At 40.8% G+C, this 17,554-nt stretch overlaps 1 protein-coding gene across 1 annotated transcript in view; it reads left to right on the top strand.

Annotated features, from left to right (window-relative positions):
- Positions 1-13,442, top strand: part of LOC119737909 — a 35,538-nt gene extending 22,096 nt beyond the window's left edge. The window contains exons 9-10 of the mRNA XM_038212561.1: positions 11,486-11,598; positions 12,530-13,442. Of these exons, the coding sequence (XP_038068489.1) occupies positions 11,486-11,598; positions 12,530-12,629 (213 nt within the window). The 3' untranslated portion in view covers positions 12,630-13,442. The remainder of the gene's footprint in view (positions 1-11,485; positions 11,599-12,529) is intronic.
- The last annotated feature ends 4,112 nt before the right edge of the window (positions 13,443-17,554 follow it).

Here is a 17,554-nt window from a genome sequence, read left to right as displayed (position 1 = left end):
AATTACGCCTCACTGGGAAACCACAGCATGAGGAAATTCTTCAAAAATAGACACTTGAGTTCGGTGCTTATATGGTCGAATGGTCCCAGTCAATGGCAGTGTTATTGGGTAGAACCATGGTATTACCGCTCGAATTGCCGGTCTGTGTTTTTTGTCAGCAGGGTTCTTGAACTAAAGACCACCCCAAACTTTCTGCTAGTTAAAACATGTACATGTACATGTACGGAGTTTCATAGTGTTCGCTCATGCCAACAACATAGGGAAAACAGCTTTCAGAAATCAGTAGAAAAAAAGTAGTCTTGCTTTTGAGAAGTTTCTGTTAGGAATGCACACAAAAAAAATCCAATGAAAGACTGAGAGTGATACAGAAATTGAAAGCTTTAAAGTGAATATATCTGGCCCCATAAAGGTAATATACATGTACATGTAAAACATGTGCTTTGCTTTCAATTTTTGGAAATTGATGAATTTGGGGGTTATATTATTGCAAATATTGTTACACTGACCAGTTTAGAAGTTTGTGTTCATAGATGCTGGAAAAAACCAAGAAAAAAAAAAGTTCTTGTAGTCTAGTTCCCTGACCCACTTCAGACGAAACGGAGCAATTTATAGACGTCAGGGAATTGTCAGGTCAGGGAATCAGACTAGCTGGCCTGCACCGACGTACCCGTTCATGGATGTGTTACCTATTGCAAACAAAATGTGGACTAATAAATTTGGTAAATGGGGGAAGTATGTGAAATATAAGTCAGTTTTTGTCCAACGCTGGTTGGCCGACCATTGTTGGAAATGGATACAAAAATTCTAGGTGCCATGATTTCACACGATGCTTGAGACGATACATACCCATGTTCCCCAATACCTATGTTCCCCAACCCTAACCCTAACCATCTTTCCTAACCCTAACGCTTACCCTAACCCTAAGGATTTTGGGGAACATACCGCTTGAGACTATATATTACTCACAGTCAAGTGAGGTATTTCATAATAATTTGGTAGTTTTGTTTGCAAATGATGCTTGCTCTTAAATGATCTGATAATGCTTGCATGGCGTTTTAAAATTTTGGCCCAAAAATTTACCCCACATGTACATTTATCCTCTGGGGATAATGGTTTTTGTCAGTCTAGGAACCTTATCAGCAATTTGTGCTGGAGTGTTAGTTTCCAAGTTGTGGTGAGGTGGTTTGAGTTCACGGCATTCCACTTGTGGTGAGAGACAAGAACGTAATATAGGCATGCTTGACTTGTAAGGAGATTGTATCTAAACAAAACCACACCAGTACAAGAGGCCTATCATGGTCACGGTTGTCTGGTTTGGAACCTGTTTCATTTGACTCCAGTGTTTGATTCATTTCCATTAGCTCCTAGTTGAAATCAATCCCCAGAGAGTTTAACCCTTTAGCCTTGGCATTGGATTTCAGCTCTGCAAGTGGCCACACATGTATTTGGAGGAAGTTTGAGTTATTCCAGAATTCCGTAAATGGAGGAAATGTGTTTCTCATTCTCACAACCCATCTCATCATTTTGTGCCTCTTGAGATATTGGCATCAAAAACTCCCTAATAAGAACCTGTTTAATACAAGCTGTACATGTACTATGTGTAAAAAAAAGTCCTACTTTTGATCCTATTTAATAACTCTGTTGTTTACTAATCCTAACCGCCCTGAATCCTTCAAAATCCTCTTTGCCAAAGTGGAATTTGGAGGATTGATGTTACATGGCAAAAGTGCGTTACTGATTTCGTAGGATGCACTTTGTCAAGGTCATAGGCCGGACCTTGTGTTGTTTTTGCTCAGCCAGGCATAAATATAGACCTGGATTATGCTTGAAATCCTCTCGTACTGCTCCAGGATGTCACTGGCCAAGCCTCAACATATTGACAGTCACTGCTGCAGGATTTTGCAGGATTCAGGCAGTGGTCACCCCTCACGGACTATATTAAAGAAATAATGGAGGAATTTGCAGGATTGAGGCTATATAGTATTTTTTCTGTGAGGCCAATTGGAGGATTTTGCAGGATTGAGGCTACATCCTAGCAAAAAGGCCTAGGGAGTTAACCAAAATTTCAGATCATGTAAACATTAGGCATGACAAACTATGGAGTGAGTTTCATCAGCTTTGTGCTAGAGCTAGGGTGAGATTTAAATGCCATTGAAAAATATCCTCACTTTCAGAATCTGCCACTTTCGACTTGGCGTCCTCCAATGTCCATACAGTGCTGGAGACGATGGCAGAAGGCATGTGCAACGGCTGCAAGCTTCTGAAGGAATGCAGGATCACCTCTGATGTCATTGCACACCTCGATGGTTTGGCGCAACACACAATCGAGGAGGTGTGCAATGACATCAGGGGTGATCCTGCATTCCTTCAGAAGCGTTCGGTCGCAGCATGCGCCTTCCGCCACCGTCTCCAGCGCTGTATCGAGATTCTGAAAGTGAGTATTTTTTTTCGCATGGCGTTTTAAATCTCAGCCTCTTGCACAAATCTAATGAAACTCACCCCATAAAATTTGCCATACCTTGTTTAAATGATCTGAAATTTTGGTGTATTTCCATAGAACAACAGAGTTATTGAGGAAAAAAAAACCAACATTTTTGTTGACACGTAGTACATGTACCTATGATCTGGTACACGGTACCTGTGGAGACATGTGCATAATAAGGAACAAAAGATTGTATATGTCTCCACAGGGCAATTTCTATAGATGAATACGTCTCCACAAGGTTATCATGAAATAGCTCAAAAACTAGGAATTTCCAAGGTGGTGGGTTGATGTGTGCCAAATTGAAGTATTTTATGTAAGGGATATTAAGTCCCAATTTCAGCCCAGGAAATTAATTCTGGTTAAAATAGGAGCATTTTGAAACTGCACTTTCAAACTCGAAAGAACAAAGAAATGACTCCACAAGGATACAAATTCCAGTATACCGGTATGTGTGCCTGGCAGTTGGAGGTACTGTACACATATAACCATGGAGCTAGCTTCCTGGTGATGTTTTCTTATCAAATCCCTGGCCTTCATTTTGGTAGTTTCTTGAGGAGAAGCAACTGTATTCGTGGGTTAGTCAATCATCCAGACGTCACCTGGTTGAGATTTGTGTGTATCTGATCTGAGGTTTTGTGTTTGAAACTGGAAAGGAGTTTTACAAGCAGTCCAATTTTAAGACTTGTCTCTCTTTGCAGTTTTTGAGTCCTTAAAGGGAAGATACAACATTTGCAAACATCAAAAATGAAATGATCAAATTATCACGAAATACCTTACTGGATTGTTAGGGAATGACAGTCTAAAGCATCCTGTAAAATCGTGACTCCTGGTGTACTGACATTTTCAAGAAAAAGAGTATTTTGCCAACGCTGGTCGGGCCGACCAGATTTGGAGAAAACTGTTTTTTTTCAAAACTGCTCCTTTCATATTTAGTTATTCGGCATTTTCTTTGCAATTGATTACACACCTCGGAAGGGGTACAAGCCTGCTAGAGTGATTCTCTGACCTTATACCCCAAAGTCTATAAATCGCTCTGTTTCGTATTAAGTGGGGTCAGGGAACCAGACTACAAGAACATGATAGGTTTTCTTGGTTTTTCCAACATCTACAAGCCCAAAAAGTGAAACAAGTCAGTTTAACAATATTTGCTGTAAAAATAATAATCCTCCAAATCCATTTATTTCTGAAAATTGCAGCAAAAGCAAATTTTGTACATTGCCTTTAAACCTCAAATCTTTCGTGGAACTGCTCAACCAAAACTATTTATCAGCAACATTTACGTGCTAACTAATAATTAGGGCCTATGTCGCAAGCCATGCATTTTAACTTTTAGCCTGAGTTTGAATGAGATCCTTAATAGTACAGTTGTTAAAAAGGCACTTACGAAATTTACTTGACTCCTAAAACATTTCTTGAAACACTTGCATAAAAAAACAATACATGTTGGTGTGCAACTGCCACTTCAATATCCAAGCAAACACATTCTTCATTCATTCCTGCACACAGATTTCCCTTTCAAATCAGAAAATCCAATTGTACCCCAAGGTGTAGGTTCTTGACACATCAGCTGATATTTGTTCTCTAAACGTACCCCCACATCAACTGCTGGGTCTTTCTTAAAGGGAATGTACAACATTTGCTTTTGCTGCAATTTTCAGAAATAAATGGATTTGAAGGATTAGTATGTTATGGCAAATATTGTTAAACTGACTTGTTTCACGTTTTGGGCTTGTAGATGCTGGAAAAACCAAGAAACCCAATCATGTTCTTGAAGTCTGGTTCCCTGACCCCTCTTTAGATGAAACGGAACAATTTATAGACATTGGTGAATTGTAAGGTCAAAGAATCAGTCTTGCAGGTTTGTACCTCTTCACAGGTGTGTAATCAATTGCAAAGAAAATGCGGAACAACTCAATATGAAAAGTTAGGAGCGGTTTTTGAAAAAAGCCATTTTTCTCCAACGCTGGTCGGCCGATGAGCCTTGGAAAAATACAATGTTTCTTGAAAATGTCAGCATACCAGGAGCCAAGATCTTTAATACAGGATACTTTAGACTGTCTTTCCCTAACAATCCAGTAAGGTATTTGTGATAATTTGAGCATTTCGTTTTTGATGTTTGCAAATGTTGTATCTTCCCTTTAAGCAGTGAGTACTGAGCAGCAGATCTAGCCTCCATGCATGCCATGTGTGTGTGTGTGTGTTGGGGGGGGGGGGTGATCATGTGTGTGAACTTTGACCTATAAGGCTTAGCCCCCTGGACGGTTAGGTATTAGCTGGTTATCCGATAGGACTAAGGAACACATGCTCACACCAGCTGACATCAGTGGTAGGTATGAATTCCTCAGCCTTAAAGGGAATATACATCATTTGCTTTTGCTGTAATTTTCAGAAATGGATGGAATCGGGGGGGTTGGAAATATATAGCAAATATAGTTACACTGACTTTTTTGAGGTTTTGGGTTCGAAAATGCTATAAAAACCAAGAAAAACAATCATTTTCCTGTAGTCTGGTTCCCTGACTCCATATAAGAAGAAACAGAGCAGTTTACATACAATGGGGAATTGTAAAGTCAGGGAACCAGTCTAGCTGGCTTGTACCCGTTCATAGGTTGCAAACAAGTGCGATGGTCAACTGGGGCCAGTATTTGAAAAAAAGCCAGTTTTTTCCAACGCTGATCGGCCGATCAGCGTTGGAAATGGATACAGAATACCACTTTTCTTGAAAATGACAGTATACCATGTGCCATGATTTTACAGGATGCTTTACACTGTCATTCACTAACAGTCCAGCAAGGTATTTCAAAATGATTTGGTAGTTTTATTTTTTGATGTTTGCAAATGTTGTATTTTCCCTTTAAGGTTTAGTTTCAGTTCAGTTCAGTTCAGTTCATTTCATTTATTTCAGTTCATTTTAGTTTCATAGAACAGTTTCTCCATAGTTTCTCCATGGTTTCTCCTACCCGTATTGAAATCAATGCAGGATACGTGAGTAGAAAGAGGGTTTTTTTCTTTCGAGTTGCAAGTTTCGAGTTGACTTTTCGAGTTTTGAGTTAACTTTTCACATTTCTCGTTGACATTTCAAGTCGAGTTTGAAATTGATTGATTTTCGAGTTTTGAGTTGACTTTTCAAGTTTCGAGTTTGGAGTTCAATTTTTGAGTTCGAGTTGATTTTTTGATTTAACTTTTCGAGTTTTGAGTTGACTTGAGTTATTTAACTTTTGGAGTTTCGAGTTGACTTTTGGAGTTTCAAGTTGACTTTTCAAGTTTCAAGTTAATTTTCGAGTTTCAAGTTGACTTTTCGAGTTTTGAAATGACTATTGGAGTTTCGAGTTGACTTTTGGAGTTTCGAGTTGACTTTTCAAGTTTCGAGTTAATTTTTCGAGTTGCGAGTTGACTTTTTGAGTTTCGAGTGATTTTTCGAGTTAACTTTTTGAGTTTCAAGTTGACTTTTCGAATTTTGAAATGACTATTGGAGTTTCGAGTTGACTTTTGGAGTTTCGAGTTGACTTATCAAGTATTGAGTTAAATTTTTCAGTTTCGAGTGTACTTTTTGAGTTTCAAGTTAAGTTTTCAATTTTCGAGTTGACTTTTGGAGTTTTGAGTTAACTTTTTGAGTTTCGAGTTGACTATTCCAGTTTTGAATTGAAGTTTCGAGTTTGGAGTTGACTTTCTGTTTTGAATTTTTGAAGTTCGCGTTGACTTTTCGAGTTTCGAGTTGACTTTTCAAGTTTCGAGTTGACTTTTCGAGTTTCGAGTTAAGGTTTTGAGTTTCGAGTTGAATTTTCGAGTTTCAACACAGGACACTGTTAAGACTTTTGGTTTGTACAGCGGTCAGCTGTAGAATTTTTCAAGTTCCAAATGGTCCAAACCAGGGTAGGATTTTACCCGGTAGAGCACCGGATCTTTGTAGAAGCCATGTTGGATTTTTGCTATTGTGAAGAGGTTCCACAATCTTGAGGTTCAGCTCTGGTCCAATAGCGGTTTTGTATATTTTTGTCATGCATTCCCTCATAATATGCCTGTGAAAGACAAAGACGTATGCCTCAATAACAGAGGGTATCACATACAATTATAGCAGTCCAGTATTTGTAACAAAAGTTACGCAACTGAGGAATTAAAAGCTGGTACCAGTATCTTTGTCTTGTAATTGTATTACAATTTTAGTTATCTCGAGAGCGTGAGTGGAACACGGAATAATGTAGTGCGTCTGTTCGGCCTTGTGGTATGTTGGACACAGACGCACTACATTTTTCGTATTCTGCGAGCACGATAACGACATTATCTTCAAGCAAACTTGGCCCACTTTAAAGATTGAACACGCACGCAGTACATGAACTTTTCAGCGGTTATATCTTAATACATGTGCGTGTTGTACGGAATGGCGCGTGCATCTTAGAATAGTGCAATACGCGGAGTGCGGTATAGACCATGGCCATGCTACATGGTTATATGTAGCATGGCTTGTTGCCATGGATTGACCATGGATTTAATTTTACTTGAAGATGATTTTCATGAAGGTGATGACCACCAAAATCACCTCGGACCAACAGAAATTCACTTCTGAACAGAGCAATCTACATTTTTGTCACACAAATTTCACAGTGAAACAAAGTCTAAGGTTTTAACTCCTAAAAACAACCTTTTTCTTGTAAATTCTAAAAAGCCCAACTTACTGTGCTTTGACACCATGTAATAAGCAACCTGTTGCTGCATCACAACATCACGTCCAGAACCAAACAAGTGTGCCCCATAAATTCATATTCGGGATTACATTCTGTTCCAGCAGGGAGATAGTGATTTACAACGGCCTTTGAGTTTTTGATGACTGAAACAGCTGGCCTGCCAAATTTTGCCTGTTGTGTTTCCCTTAAGGAAGAAACAAAATAAGTATTGAATTGGTGGTGTGATTGTCGGCGTAGTGTAGGTACTGAAATAAAAGGGCTGTAACCCTACTGTCAAGCTTTTTGCCAAAAATACGTTGACACAAATCTTGACTGCCCCTTCGGGAAACCTCCCCTCCCATTCCGATGAATGGTATCATTTTACCTCTTTGTTTTGTTTCATTATTGTAAAAAGTGGTAGTACCCTGCTCAGTGGCACTTGATACTTGGTTCTTCTCCTAAATACTCTGCAGGGGAGTTATAACAGGAGGCCAGAAACACCAGGGCAAACCCCTTCTAGCGATAAGAGTTACTTGGTTCTTTTACGTGAATTGCCTTGCACAACACCAGGACCTATGGCTTTACGTCCCATCCGAAGCACGAAGCAATAATGGTTAAGTGCCTTGCTCAAGAGCACAAAGCACCATGCATGTTCCCTGCCAGGGGACCCCCTATTGTCCGTCTTTTTTTGTTTGTACTTGAACCTCCCAAGTGTCCAGACTCTGGCTCAAACCCACATTCTGCTGCCTCTGAAACACTAGAGCATGAGTCCAGTACGGTGCTCTTAACCGCTAGGCCATGACACTCCATGGTCCAGAGATCTTCCGTGGTGGGCTGCTGGAAACATAGTTATGGGGAGATGATGGGGCTAGGATATGGGGCAGGGGTGAAAGCTGGTAACACTTGTGATATTGGCAATTTGGGTCCAAATACAGGGACCGCATACTTCCACTATCAGTGAGACTCAAACCACCTGTACCAATTGATGGAGAATCCTTTTGAAGAATTATGATACCAAAATATCCTGATTCAGTCCTGTAGTTTTTGCTGCAGAGCCTATTTTCTGAACCACACTTCTTTCATGTGGGTATTATTACATAACAATCCCTCTATCGATTACAATGCAAGTCAAATTCTCGGGCGCTCGTTGGGACATAAAAGTACCCCACCTTGCTTCACAAAATAGGCTCTAGAACAAAAACTACTGGACCGAATCGGGCGATCTTGGTTTCATTTTTCTTCTAAAAAGATTCTCCATGCATTGGTATACACGTATGTGGTTTGAGTCTCAGGGTAGTAAAAGTATGCCATTACTTAAGGGTTTTTTTTGGGACCACCCTGTATAGTGTAAACTGAAGTTATCCCAATCTAATCTGTGAAGTTTACTCACTAGCTCCCGTTGCATGACATCTCCAAAAGTCTTGCCAACCTTGGGAAATTTATCAAGGATCAAGCTGGTCAATTAGCTGTAATCTGAAACAATCCCAGGAATCTTAAGTGGTCTTCTGCAGTGACACCTGCCAAGAGGAATTAGACACTTATAGAGGAACGGCTGCTACATCTGTAGTGCCTGACATCAATTGATGCTGGCCTTAGTAATTTTATTCCTAAGAGACATGTCAACGAAAACTGACACAAGACAGGCCAATTGAGGTAAGGGGTGTTTTAAGGATGTTATTTTGGTCTACCGATGTCAAATTTTCTCAGGTTGAAGTAGTGGGCCACACCCAAAAATCGGTATTCTAGAGTCTACCATCTCAGTGCCGGGGCCGTATCATAAGTCCGACGCCTCATAGGTCCGACGCCTCATAAGTCCGAAATTTCGGACTTATGAGGCGTCGGACTTATGAGGCATACAATTTATTAATTCCGCTTCATAGATCCGACGCCTCATAAGTCCGACGCCTCATAAGTCCGACAAATTAAACGCCTCGTTTTTACGTTGTCGGACTAATGAGGCGTCGGACTTATGAGGCGTCGGACCTATGAGGCGTCGGACTTATGAGGCGTCGGACCTTTGAGGCGTCGGACTAATGGGCCTTTATTTGGTTAGGGGATGCGATTTTGTCGGACTTATGAGGCGTCGGACCTATGAGGCGTCGGACTTATGAGCGGACCCCCTCAGTGCCAAATGAACTACAGAACACTGAGTTCACCTTTAACCCTAAAAGGGCCAGGGGGTAGGGCGGAGTCCACCCCAACTTTTTCCACGATACCCTGGCAAAAAGATTTTGCACCGACCCGAGCTTTCCTGACTTTTTAGCTGAGTCTTACACATCTTTTGATACCGAAAACATAAAATTCCGACCATGGGTTACCACACAGCGAAAATTGATTTGATGCTGCGCGCCATGAAAACTGAATTTCTCCAATATGTAGTGTACACAAAGCAGATTACCATGGGTGCATATGAATAATTAATTAGTCATAATTCCAAAACCCTTTAACCTACAGTCATGAAATTTCTTGGGTACGTTTATATTCAGTTGTTCTATGCATGCACCGAGTTTCATAATTTTTCTTCACTCGATGGCCGAGATCTGAAGGGGGGGGGGGGGAATAACCCGGCCCCTTCAGGGTGAAGGGGAAGCTAGGACTCAAGGTGATCCCTAATAATGTGGGAAAACCATGAAATGTTTTATTTACCACATCATTGGCTTTTGTTGTAATTTTCAGAAAGGAACTAATTGAGGGGTTAGTATAACAGATCAAATATTGTATTATCAAATATCAAGGTTTTGTGTTCGAAAATGCTTGAAAATCCAAGAAAAACCAAATTGTTTAAGTAGTCTGGTTCCCTGACTCCACTAAAGATAAAATGGATCAATTCATAGATGTCGGAAAATTGTAAGGTAAGGGAACCAGTCTAGCTGGCCTGCACCCGTAACGTTCATGAACATGTAACCAATAGCAAACAAAATTTGGACTGAAAAAAATTGTAAATTTGGAGCAGTAGTTGAAAAATAGTTAGGTTTTTCCAACGGTGGTCGGCCGACAACCGTTGGAAATGTATACAAAAGTACCATTTTCTTGAAAATGACTTGACACCAGGGGCCTTAATTTTACAGGATGCTTTAGACTGTCATGTACCAACATCCTAGTAAGGTATTTCGTAAAAAACTTGGTAAATTTATTTTCGATGTTGCAAATGTTGTATATTCCCTTTAAACCTTTCTTCATGACACTTGTTAGGGCTGTGACTCTGAACTCAAGTACCGGTACCTGAACGCTGATGTCAGGAACCTATTCCAGATTATGGAATCGGGTACCTGTAACCAACTTTACTAATTACTTGGTAACTTCTCAGACAATGAAAGCAGGCCCCGCACCCCACGGCGTAAGGGCTGCGCGCTTCGTGCTCGCATTAGTCCTGATCAAGGTTTGTCCTCCTACTTTTGAGAAGTGATTGACGCCCCTGATGACTCCACACTCGAAAATGCTGTTTAAAGGATGATCTCTTACTAAAAAAAATGTTTAACGTGGTCAGAAATTGCCTCATGCAGATCGCCTTGAACCCCACGCTGTTAGGGCTTCACCCTCACAGTAGTTCTGATCATGGTATGTCCTCCCAACTTTTGAGAAGCAACTCACGCCCTTGAAAAAAGCTACAAAGCTGACGGTACACACTTACATGAATGTATCTTGCTGCATTGATACACAATGTGGTAGTATATCGTCGCGTCAGTGCAACAAGGTCGTAATCCATTCTGCAACAAAGTCGTATCTCGCGCGAATACGCTCCGTGTAACAATGTCGTATCTCGACGTCCATTGACTTTGCGTGTACATCCGGGTTATTTTAAGCAAGATACGACCTTTTGATATTCTAAAACTCGTGTTTTGCGTTCATAACTCCATTCTGCAACAAAGTCGTATCTCGCGCGAATACGCTCCGTGCAACAAGGGTCGTATCTCAACGTCCATTGACTTTGCGTGTACATCCGGGTTATTTTAAGCAAGATACGACCTTTTGACATTCTAAAACTCGCGTTTTGCATCGTTCATGCCATTTTAGGAGATACGACCTTGTTGCACTGACGCGACGATATTATTGTGCGGACCTTTATGAACAAATTGAATGCAGCAACTTCCGAGGTTTTAATTGCGGGATTGGGTTTCTTTACCCGGATACCCGTGTTTGAGTTCAATCCAGTTCCCGGTTCACGTACTTCCCGGTTTCCATACTATCCGTAAATGCACACCCCTACTTGAAGTTGCTGTTGTGAGATGTTGTCCAACCCCTCCTGAGGTAAGACATTTAAAGCTTGACTCAAATTTCGGGTGAATTCGTGCCTCATCTTGTTATGTTTTAAATATTGATTGTTTTTATGTTTTCATAGAATACGGTAGGACTGGCAAATGCTAGGAAGCAGGTGACAGACAAAGACACGACCTCGTCGTCAGGGAGTGGGACCAACTTTGACGAAGCGCCAGGCGGAAAGTCTCTCCAGAGGTAACCAGTGCAATAAAACATCCGCAGAAATACACATACACTGAGCTCACATTGACTTCAACCAATCAGGTTAAAGGCAAGAACTTACATCACGACAAAGCAACCAATGAAATTCTAGCAGCTATGGATCTGGATCTGAATATTCATGAGGACTCGATAGTCATTGACTGGATAGTCCGAAGGTGCGTTAGCCTAAGGGTTCCATAATCCAAAGGTTAATTTTTGCGAAGGTTCGATAGTCAGAATTTGGAATAATGTTAATTCGCCCGAAGGTTCAGTAGTCCGAAATGAAAAAATGTTCAATAGTCCCAAGTTTCATTAATCAGAAAGCACGCTAGGTTAAAAGTCTGCATTGACAATAATGTTCAACATAATTGTCGATTTGGACTATCGAATTGTATCGTCTATTCGGACTCTCAGACCTTCAGATTATTGAACCTTACAACACTTCGGACTATCAATCCTTCGGACTTACGAATCTTCGTACTATTGAACCTTTGGACTAATGAACCTTTGGACTAACGAACCTTCGGATTAACGAACCTTCGGACTATTGAGCAGTAACCGTTACAAGCAATATACATCGCATGACAGTTTAACTGGTAATCTCATTTTACTAAGCAGATGGCATCTGTGCTGAGCATAAAAAGCCAGTTCGGTATCTCAATGACGTAGTCCAGGTCAAAGGTCATTCGGAATAAAATGGACGCTTCTTGTAATCGCGATGTTATGCGCATGCCCACTCTGCTCGTAATTGACGTGCGAGTGTCATGTGACCATCTCCTTGTGCATTTGAATACGCCTTCGACGAGCGTTCAATTATCCCGGATGAAATACCGAAATGGCTCATTTTGAGGTTAACATCACCATGAAATTGGCCTGGGTCTGTCTTTTGCCTCATTAAATCATCCAGTTTGTTCTCTTTCTGCAGAGCTATGGAGCACCTCTCTCGACTGAAGGTCCTAGTTAATGGAGGAAGTTGTCACAATTCGCATCCATCCTCCACCAACGCGCAGGTCATGTCAAAGTGAAGACATGAGGCCAAGGAGTTGCTAAGAAGGAGGCTAGCTGGGGGCTGAGTGGAAAAAAAGAAGTGTGTCCTGTTTATAGTTCTAGACAAATTTGCCGAAATAACTTTTTCCCAATTGTCAACTCAAGGCCTTATTAGAACTTGCCTTTACGCAGATGAAATTTACTAAGGATATGAAGGAAAAAAAATGTTTCCATCTCTGAAGACTGCTGGTTTATGCAGGGTTCTAGAATTTATTTTAATACAGAAAAATACAATCTTGGATAATTTTTTAATGATGACAATTATACAAATGAGGGTACTTACACACTATAAGGAATTGTCAATACATTTGTTCATCGTACATTTTTGTTATTTTATTACATGAAATAAACATGCCACGAATTTGCACTGCAAAATCTTCAGAGCTATAAGTTCACACCGTGAAAATTGGTATGTTGGAACAGGATAATTTGAAATTGTGAGCTACAAGTGTCTAAGGCTTTGTTTCAGAATTTGCTTAGATTCACAACCAGAACATTTACGTTCCTCTCTTAAAAACATGAATGGTGCTCATTTGTTCCCTCTTCTAAATTGATTGCCAATTTCTAAACAGAAAATTGGAACTGAGGTGAAGTATATTGTATTCATGCCAATTAAATAATCTAAAATGTTAGTATCATTTGTAAATACTATTTCTGTGTTTTCTAAAGTGCCTTTAAATTTGTGAGGTTGTTAAAAGCATTTCTGTACTATGTGTGTGCCCCATAGCAATTAAACTTTGAATTTGAAAAAAAGGTCTTTCACTGAAATAAAAGAAGAATTGTAGAATGTATTTTTGCTGATAGGAAATTCTAATTGTGTTCTTTTCATAAAAAGTAGCTGTCGAGTTAATTTAAACCACTATTTCAATACCCCAAATTCCAAAAGAGTTTTATCGCATATCACTACTGCCATTTTCATTTAATGTTCTTTTCATTTCCTGGGCGTTTCTCCAGGCATTAAAATACCACAAGGCGATGTTGTCTTTTATTCCTAATCCTATCAGGGTCCAAGTCCTTCATTTTTGAGGGATTCTCTGGACAGGATTAGTCAAATTCAGAGTCTGTTTTCAAATCTCCGTGATTCTCAAAATCCGTGTTCATTCGCCTGCACCGTTGGCCGTAGTCCCACGGTTAATTCACCCATGGAGCTCCCGGACGTAATAGGGATGTTGTTCGTACAATAGCTTCCTTCCCTGGGGCGATGTGTCAAGACCTGTAAGTTATAAATGTACCGAGTGAAACAATTTCTTGTGACGATATTATGCCCAAACACAGCCGCACACCAAGTAAAGACTTCGTGTTGTGTTCAGGATCTTGCTGTCAAGACCCAATCTATCAAAAATGCAAGGAGGATCTTAATTTGGCCCACCTCTTTCCAATACTTTGTTACTTTCCTACTAAAATTCTATTGTCCTGTTATGGGCGTGTCTAAGATTATGCAATGAATATTCATTATTTGTCCGTTGGTTTTGGCGGGATGTTGTCTATATTTAAGGTGTTACGTAATGTTTAAGACCCTGCGTTTGTTGTCTGGATCATGTCTGGATGAAAAGAACCTTCGGCCTTGGGATGGAGGGTCGACAAAAATGGGTTCAAAATGGGACTAAGAAATCCAGGCTCAGTATTAGAAAGTAGGGAAAATGAGAATATGCCCCTCACTTTTTGTGGGAAAAAGCAAGAAGTGCTCGGATCATTGAAAATGGTTTACATCTGAATTTGTCAACTATATCGATGAACCATCCTGTGTTTCAGAGAGAGAGAGAGAGAGAACTTTAGTTTGAGTGGAACATTTTATGGTGGAATTGAGGTAGATCCGTGGTACATCAACCATGGAGGATTCATCCATGCATCAACTTAGTGGTTAAAAAATGCCAACAATTCAGGAAAAGTATTAAATTAATTTAAAGGGTCCGTGAAATTATTTTTCTGAGGAACATATTTTGTGCACTTTTTTACTCCTCTTAAATGTATGAAAACTATTTGACAGCAGTGGCGTCGCCAAGGGGGGCCAGGGGGGGCAGGGGCACGTGCCCCCCCCTGGAAAACCGAGTGCCCCCCCCCCCCCCCCCCCCCCCCCCATCAAATGCTGGTGCCCCCCTATCCTCTGCAAAATTCTGCGCGTTGTTAAAATCATTACCTCAAAAATAGCAATTTCTTGAGATATCTTCAGATCGAATTTAGCATCAAATGTGGCACCATTTTGCATCTAGCCCATCCTCCGTATGCGAAAATTTTCCAAAGGGGAGGGGGGCACCCCCTCCCCTTTAGACCCCTCCCCCAGGACGGCGATCCGTATCCACCTAAGTGCCCCCCCCCCATCAAATGCTGGTGCCCCCCCCCCCCCCTGTGCACCCCCCCCCCCCCCCCCAGACTGAAAAGTCTGGTGACGCCACTGTTTGACAGGCCTTTTTGGTTAATTTTGTTGAAAAGTACACTTCTTTAAACATTTAAAACTGAGGGGCGTTGTTGCTGTGATGTCATTTCAGGAAACACTGTTCAGTTTGGGGGTTTTCTGTTCAAATTGTGAACCCCAAAAAATGGGATATTGTTCTGTGAGAAAAGTTTGCTCACTGGCTTACTGCCTTGTACTGATACAACTAAGAATCAACAGAAGAAAAAAAAATTCAAGTACGAGAGGAAAATATCCAAAATTCTGGCAACTTTTTGTGCTGAAATGGCTGCAACATTGAGGTTTCTACCTGAATTGACATCACACATTTGCTCATGAATATGGAAATTTGCATTAGCATAAAACCAAACAGGCACCAAATTACCCTTGAAAATTGCAAAACGAAAATTGGACAAATGTTTAAATGGGACACAAAGGTGGATTTTCAAGGATTGCATTAAAAACATTACATTGCACGGGACCTTAAAATTCCTTCAAACTTGAGGAACTACGCGCACCGCTCTTTTCTTCAGTTATCGACGGGATCTTCCAGAAAGCCTCTAATTAAATTACATACATTTTATTTTATTTTCCTGTAGTGATGAAATTATCTGGCAATGCGTAACACTAGTAGCTTCTCCAAGAGAAACCAAGAAACGCTATCAGCCGTACCAGGCAAATCGGTTGGTCATGGAGCGTTCAACCATGTCTAATAAGACACAAGTCATATATCCGGGTGATTTATGACGTGTGAACATTTTATTACTGGGCTACCGTCAACAAATGTGACTTACTTGTTTGTTTTGGAAGTCCTAGGACGTGTTTATTTACTCTGCCGCCGTACAAGGGGGAAAGCAGGGTAATGATGGATTGAACGCGGTAGAGAATTGTACCCTGGCCCAAATATGTTGTAACTATCACACCCCAGGAACTTCGCAACGGGTTACACGCCATGGGCGTCGCTATAGAGGAGTTTTTTCCTACGGAGTGGTGCAAAAAGAAGGAAACACACTTTTGACTGGGAATTTGAACCTACTTACTTAACTTATTTGAAATGTTTTAGTTTAAAGTGAAGTATAGCTCTTCAACCATACGTGGTGAAAAAAATCCTCAAAAAAAATCGCAAAAATAGTGTTATTATGCTAATTTGAATACAATTTACCAAAATCACTATTTTCCACGTCCAGTGCACTAGTGAGTCGTGTTTTTGGTCTTCAAATTAAGCTCCGGAGCTCAGTCAAGCGGATGGAATACAGCCGTCCGTGGACAAACAGGTTTGGCACATGACATTTTTAAACTATACCATATCGCAGAGACAAAACATGCACTTGCAATGCATTCATTTTTGTCGTCACTTATGTTTAAAGATCAATATTTGAATACCATTAAATTGGATTTCTGAAATATGCTCAACAAATAGGTGAACATTGCTGTCAAAAGTGGGATTCCTTCTTTTTGCACCATTATGTGGGGGTGGGGGGGGGGGGGGCAAAGCACTCACCTAAAGCGAATTAAGGGAGAAATCAATGGCCGAGTGGAAAAGTTGACACCGATTTTGTTAAATATACATGAAATAAACAGTAATAATTATGTTTCGCCCCTCGTCATTTGGACACCCCCCCCCTCGCTATGCCCATGGTTAAAGCGGATTGTTTTTGAAACAAAAATGAAAACATTGAAATTCAATCCGAACCGCCCCTTTGACGCAGGCGAGTTGTCCATGTGCCCCGTATCAGTTTTTCAAGTTCGATAAAAGAACAAAAATATCACTCCACAACTTTACAAGGAAATTAAAGTTTAGAAAGTGTATGGAAATGTCGCCATTATGTTCTTGGAACTCGTTTTATTTTCGTCCTGCTGGAGTCATGTTCTTCAAGTTGACTTCGCATGGTTGAATATCACTGTTGCGTCAATCGGTGGGGGGGGGGGGGGGGCGGGGGCGGGGAGACATGACCCGACCCCCTCCCCACTTTCTAAAGTTGGGGGTATCACATCGTTTGGTTCCCCCCCCCCAACACACTTTTTTCGTCCCCGAATAAATATTGTAGCCTTTATATGATTCTGTAGCTCAGAATAGCTGATTCAGTGACTCCAAACTCGAAAATGATGGTTAAATGATGATCTTTTACTAAAAAAAAAATGGTTAAAGTGGTCAGAACTTGCCTCTGATCGCGGAACCACAGAGACCAAAATTCCTTCAGCGGGCCCCGGACCCCACGCCATAAGGGCTTCGCGCTCGCATTTTGTCTGATCTAAAGCATGGAGCTAGAAAAAACATAGATGGATCATTCCTCCATGGATGGATCAAGGTAATATATATTGTCCGCCCCCGTCCCCCCCCCCCCCCCAACTTTTGAGAAGAGATTGTATGACGCCCGAGTTAAACAGACATAAAAATGCAACTTATTGAACTTAACCACAAATATTTGAAAACAAGCGACGGCGCGGCCCTGGTACAACCTTGCACCAAAATTCTTTTCAAAGAATATTTACCCTGTGGTAAATATGATGCTA

This window comes from Patiria miniata, unplaced genomic scaffold (genome assembly GCF_015706575.1).
Source record: "Patiria miniata isolate m_02_andy unplaced genomic scaffold, ASM1570657v1 HiC_scaffold_3, whole genome shotgun sequence".
Lineage (NCBI taxonomy): Eukaryota > Metazoa > Echinodermata > Asteroidea > Valvatida > Asterinidae > Patiria > Patiria miniata.
The sequence above is the reverse complement of the archived record's forward strand: the minus strand, read 5'-3'. Positions and strand labels throughout refer to the sequence as shown.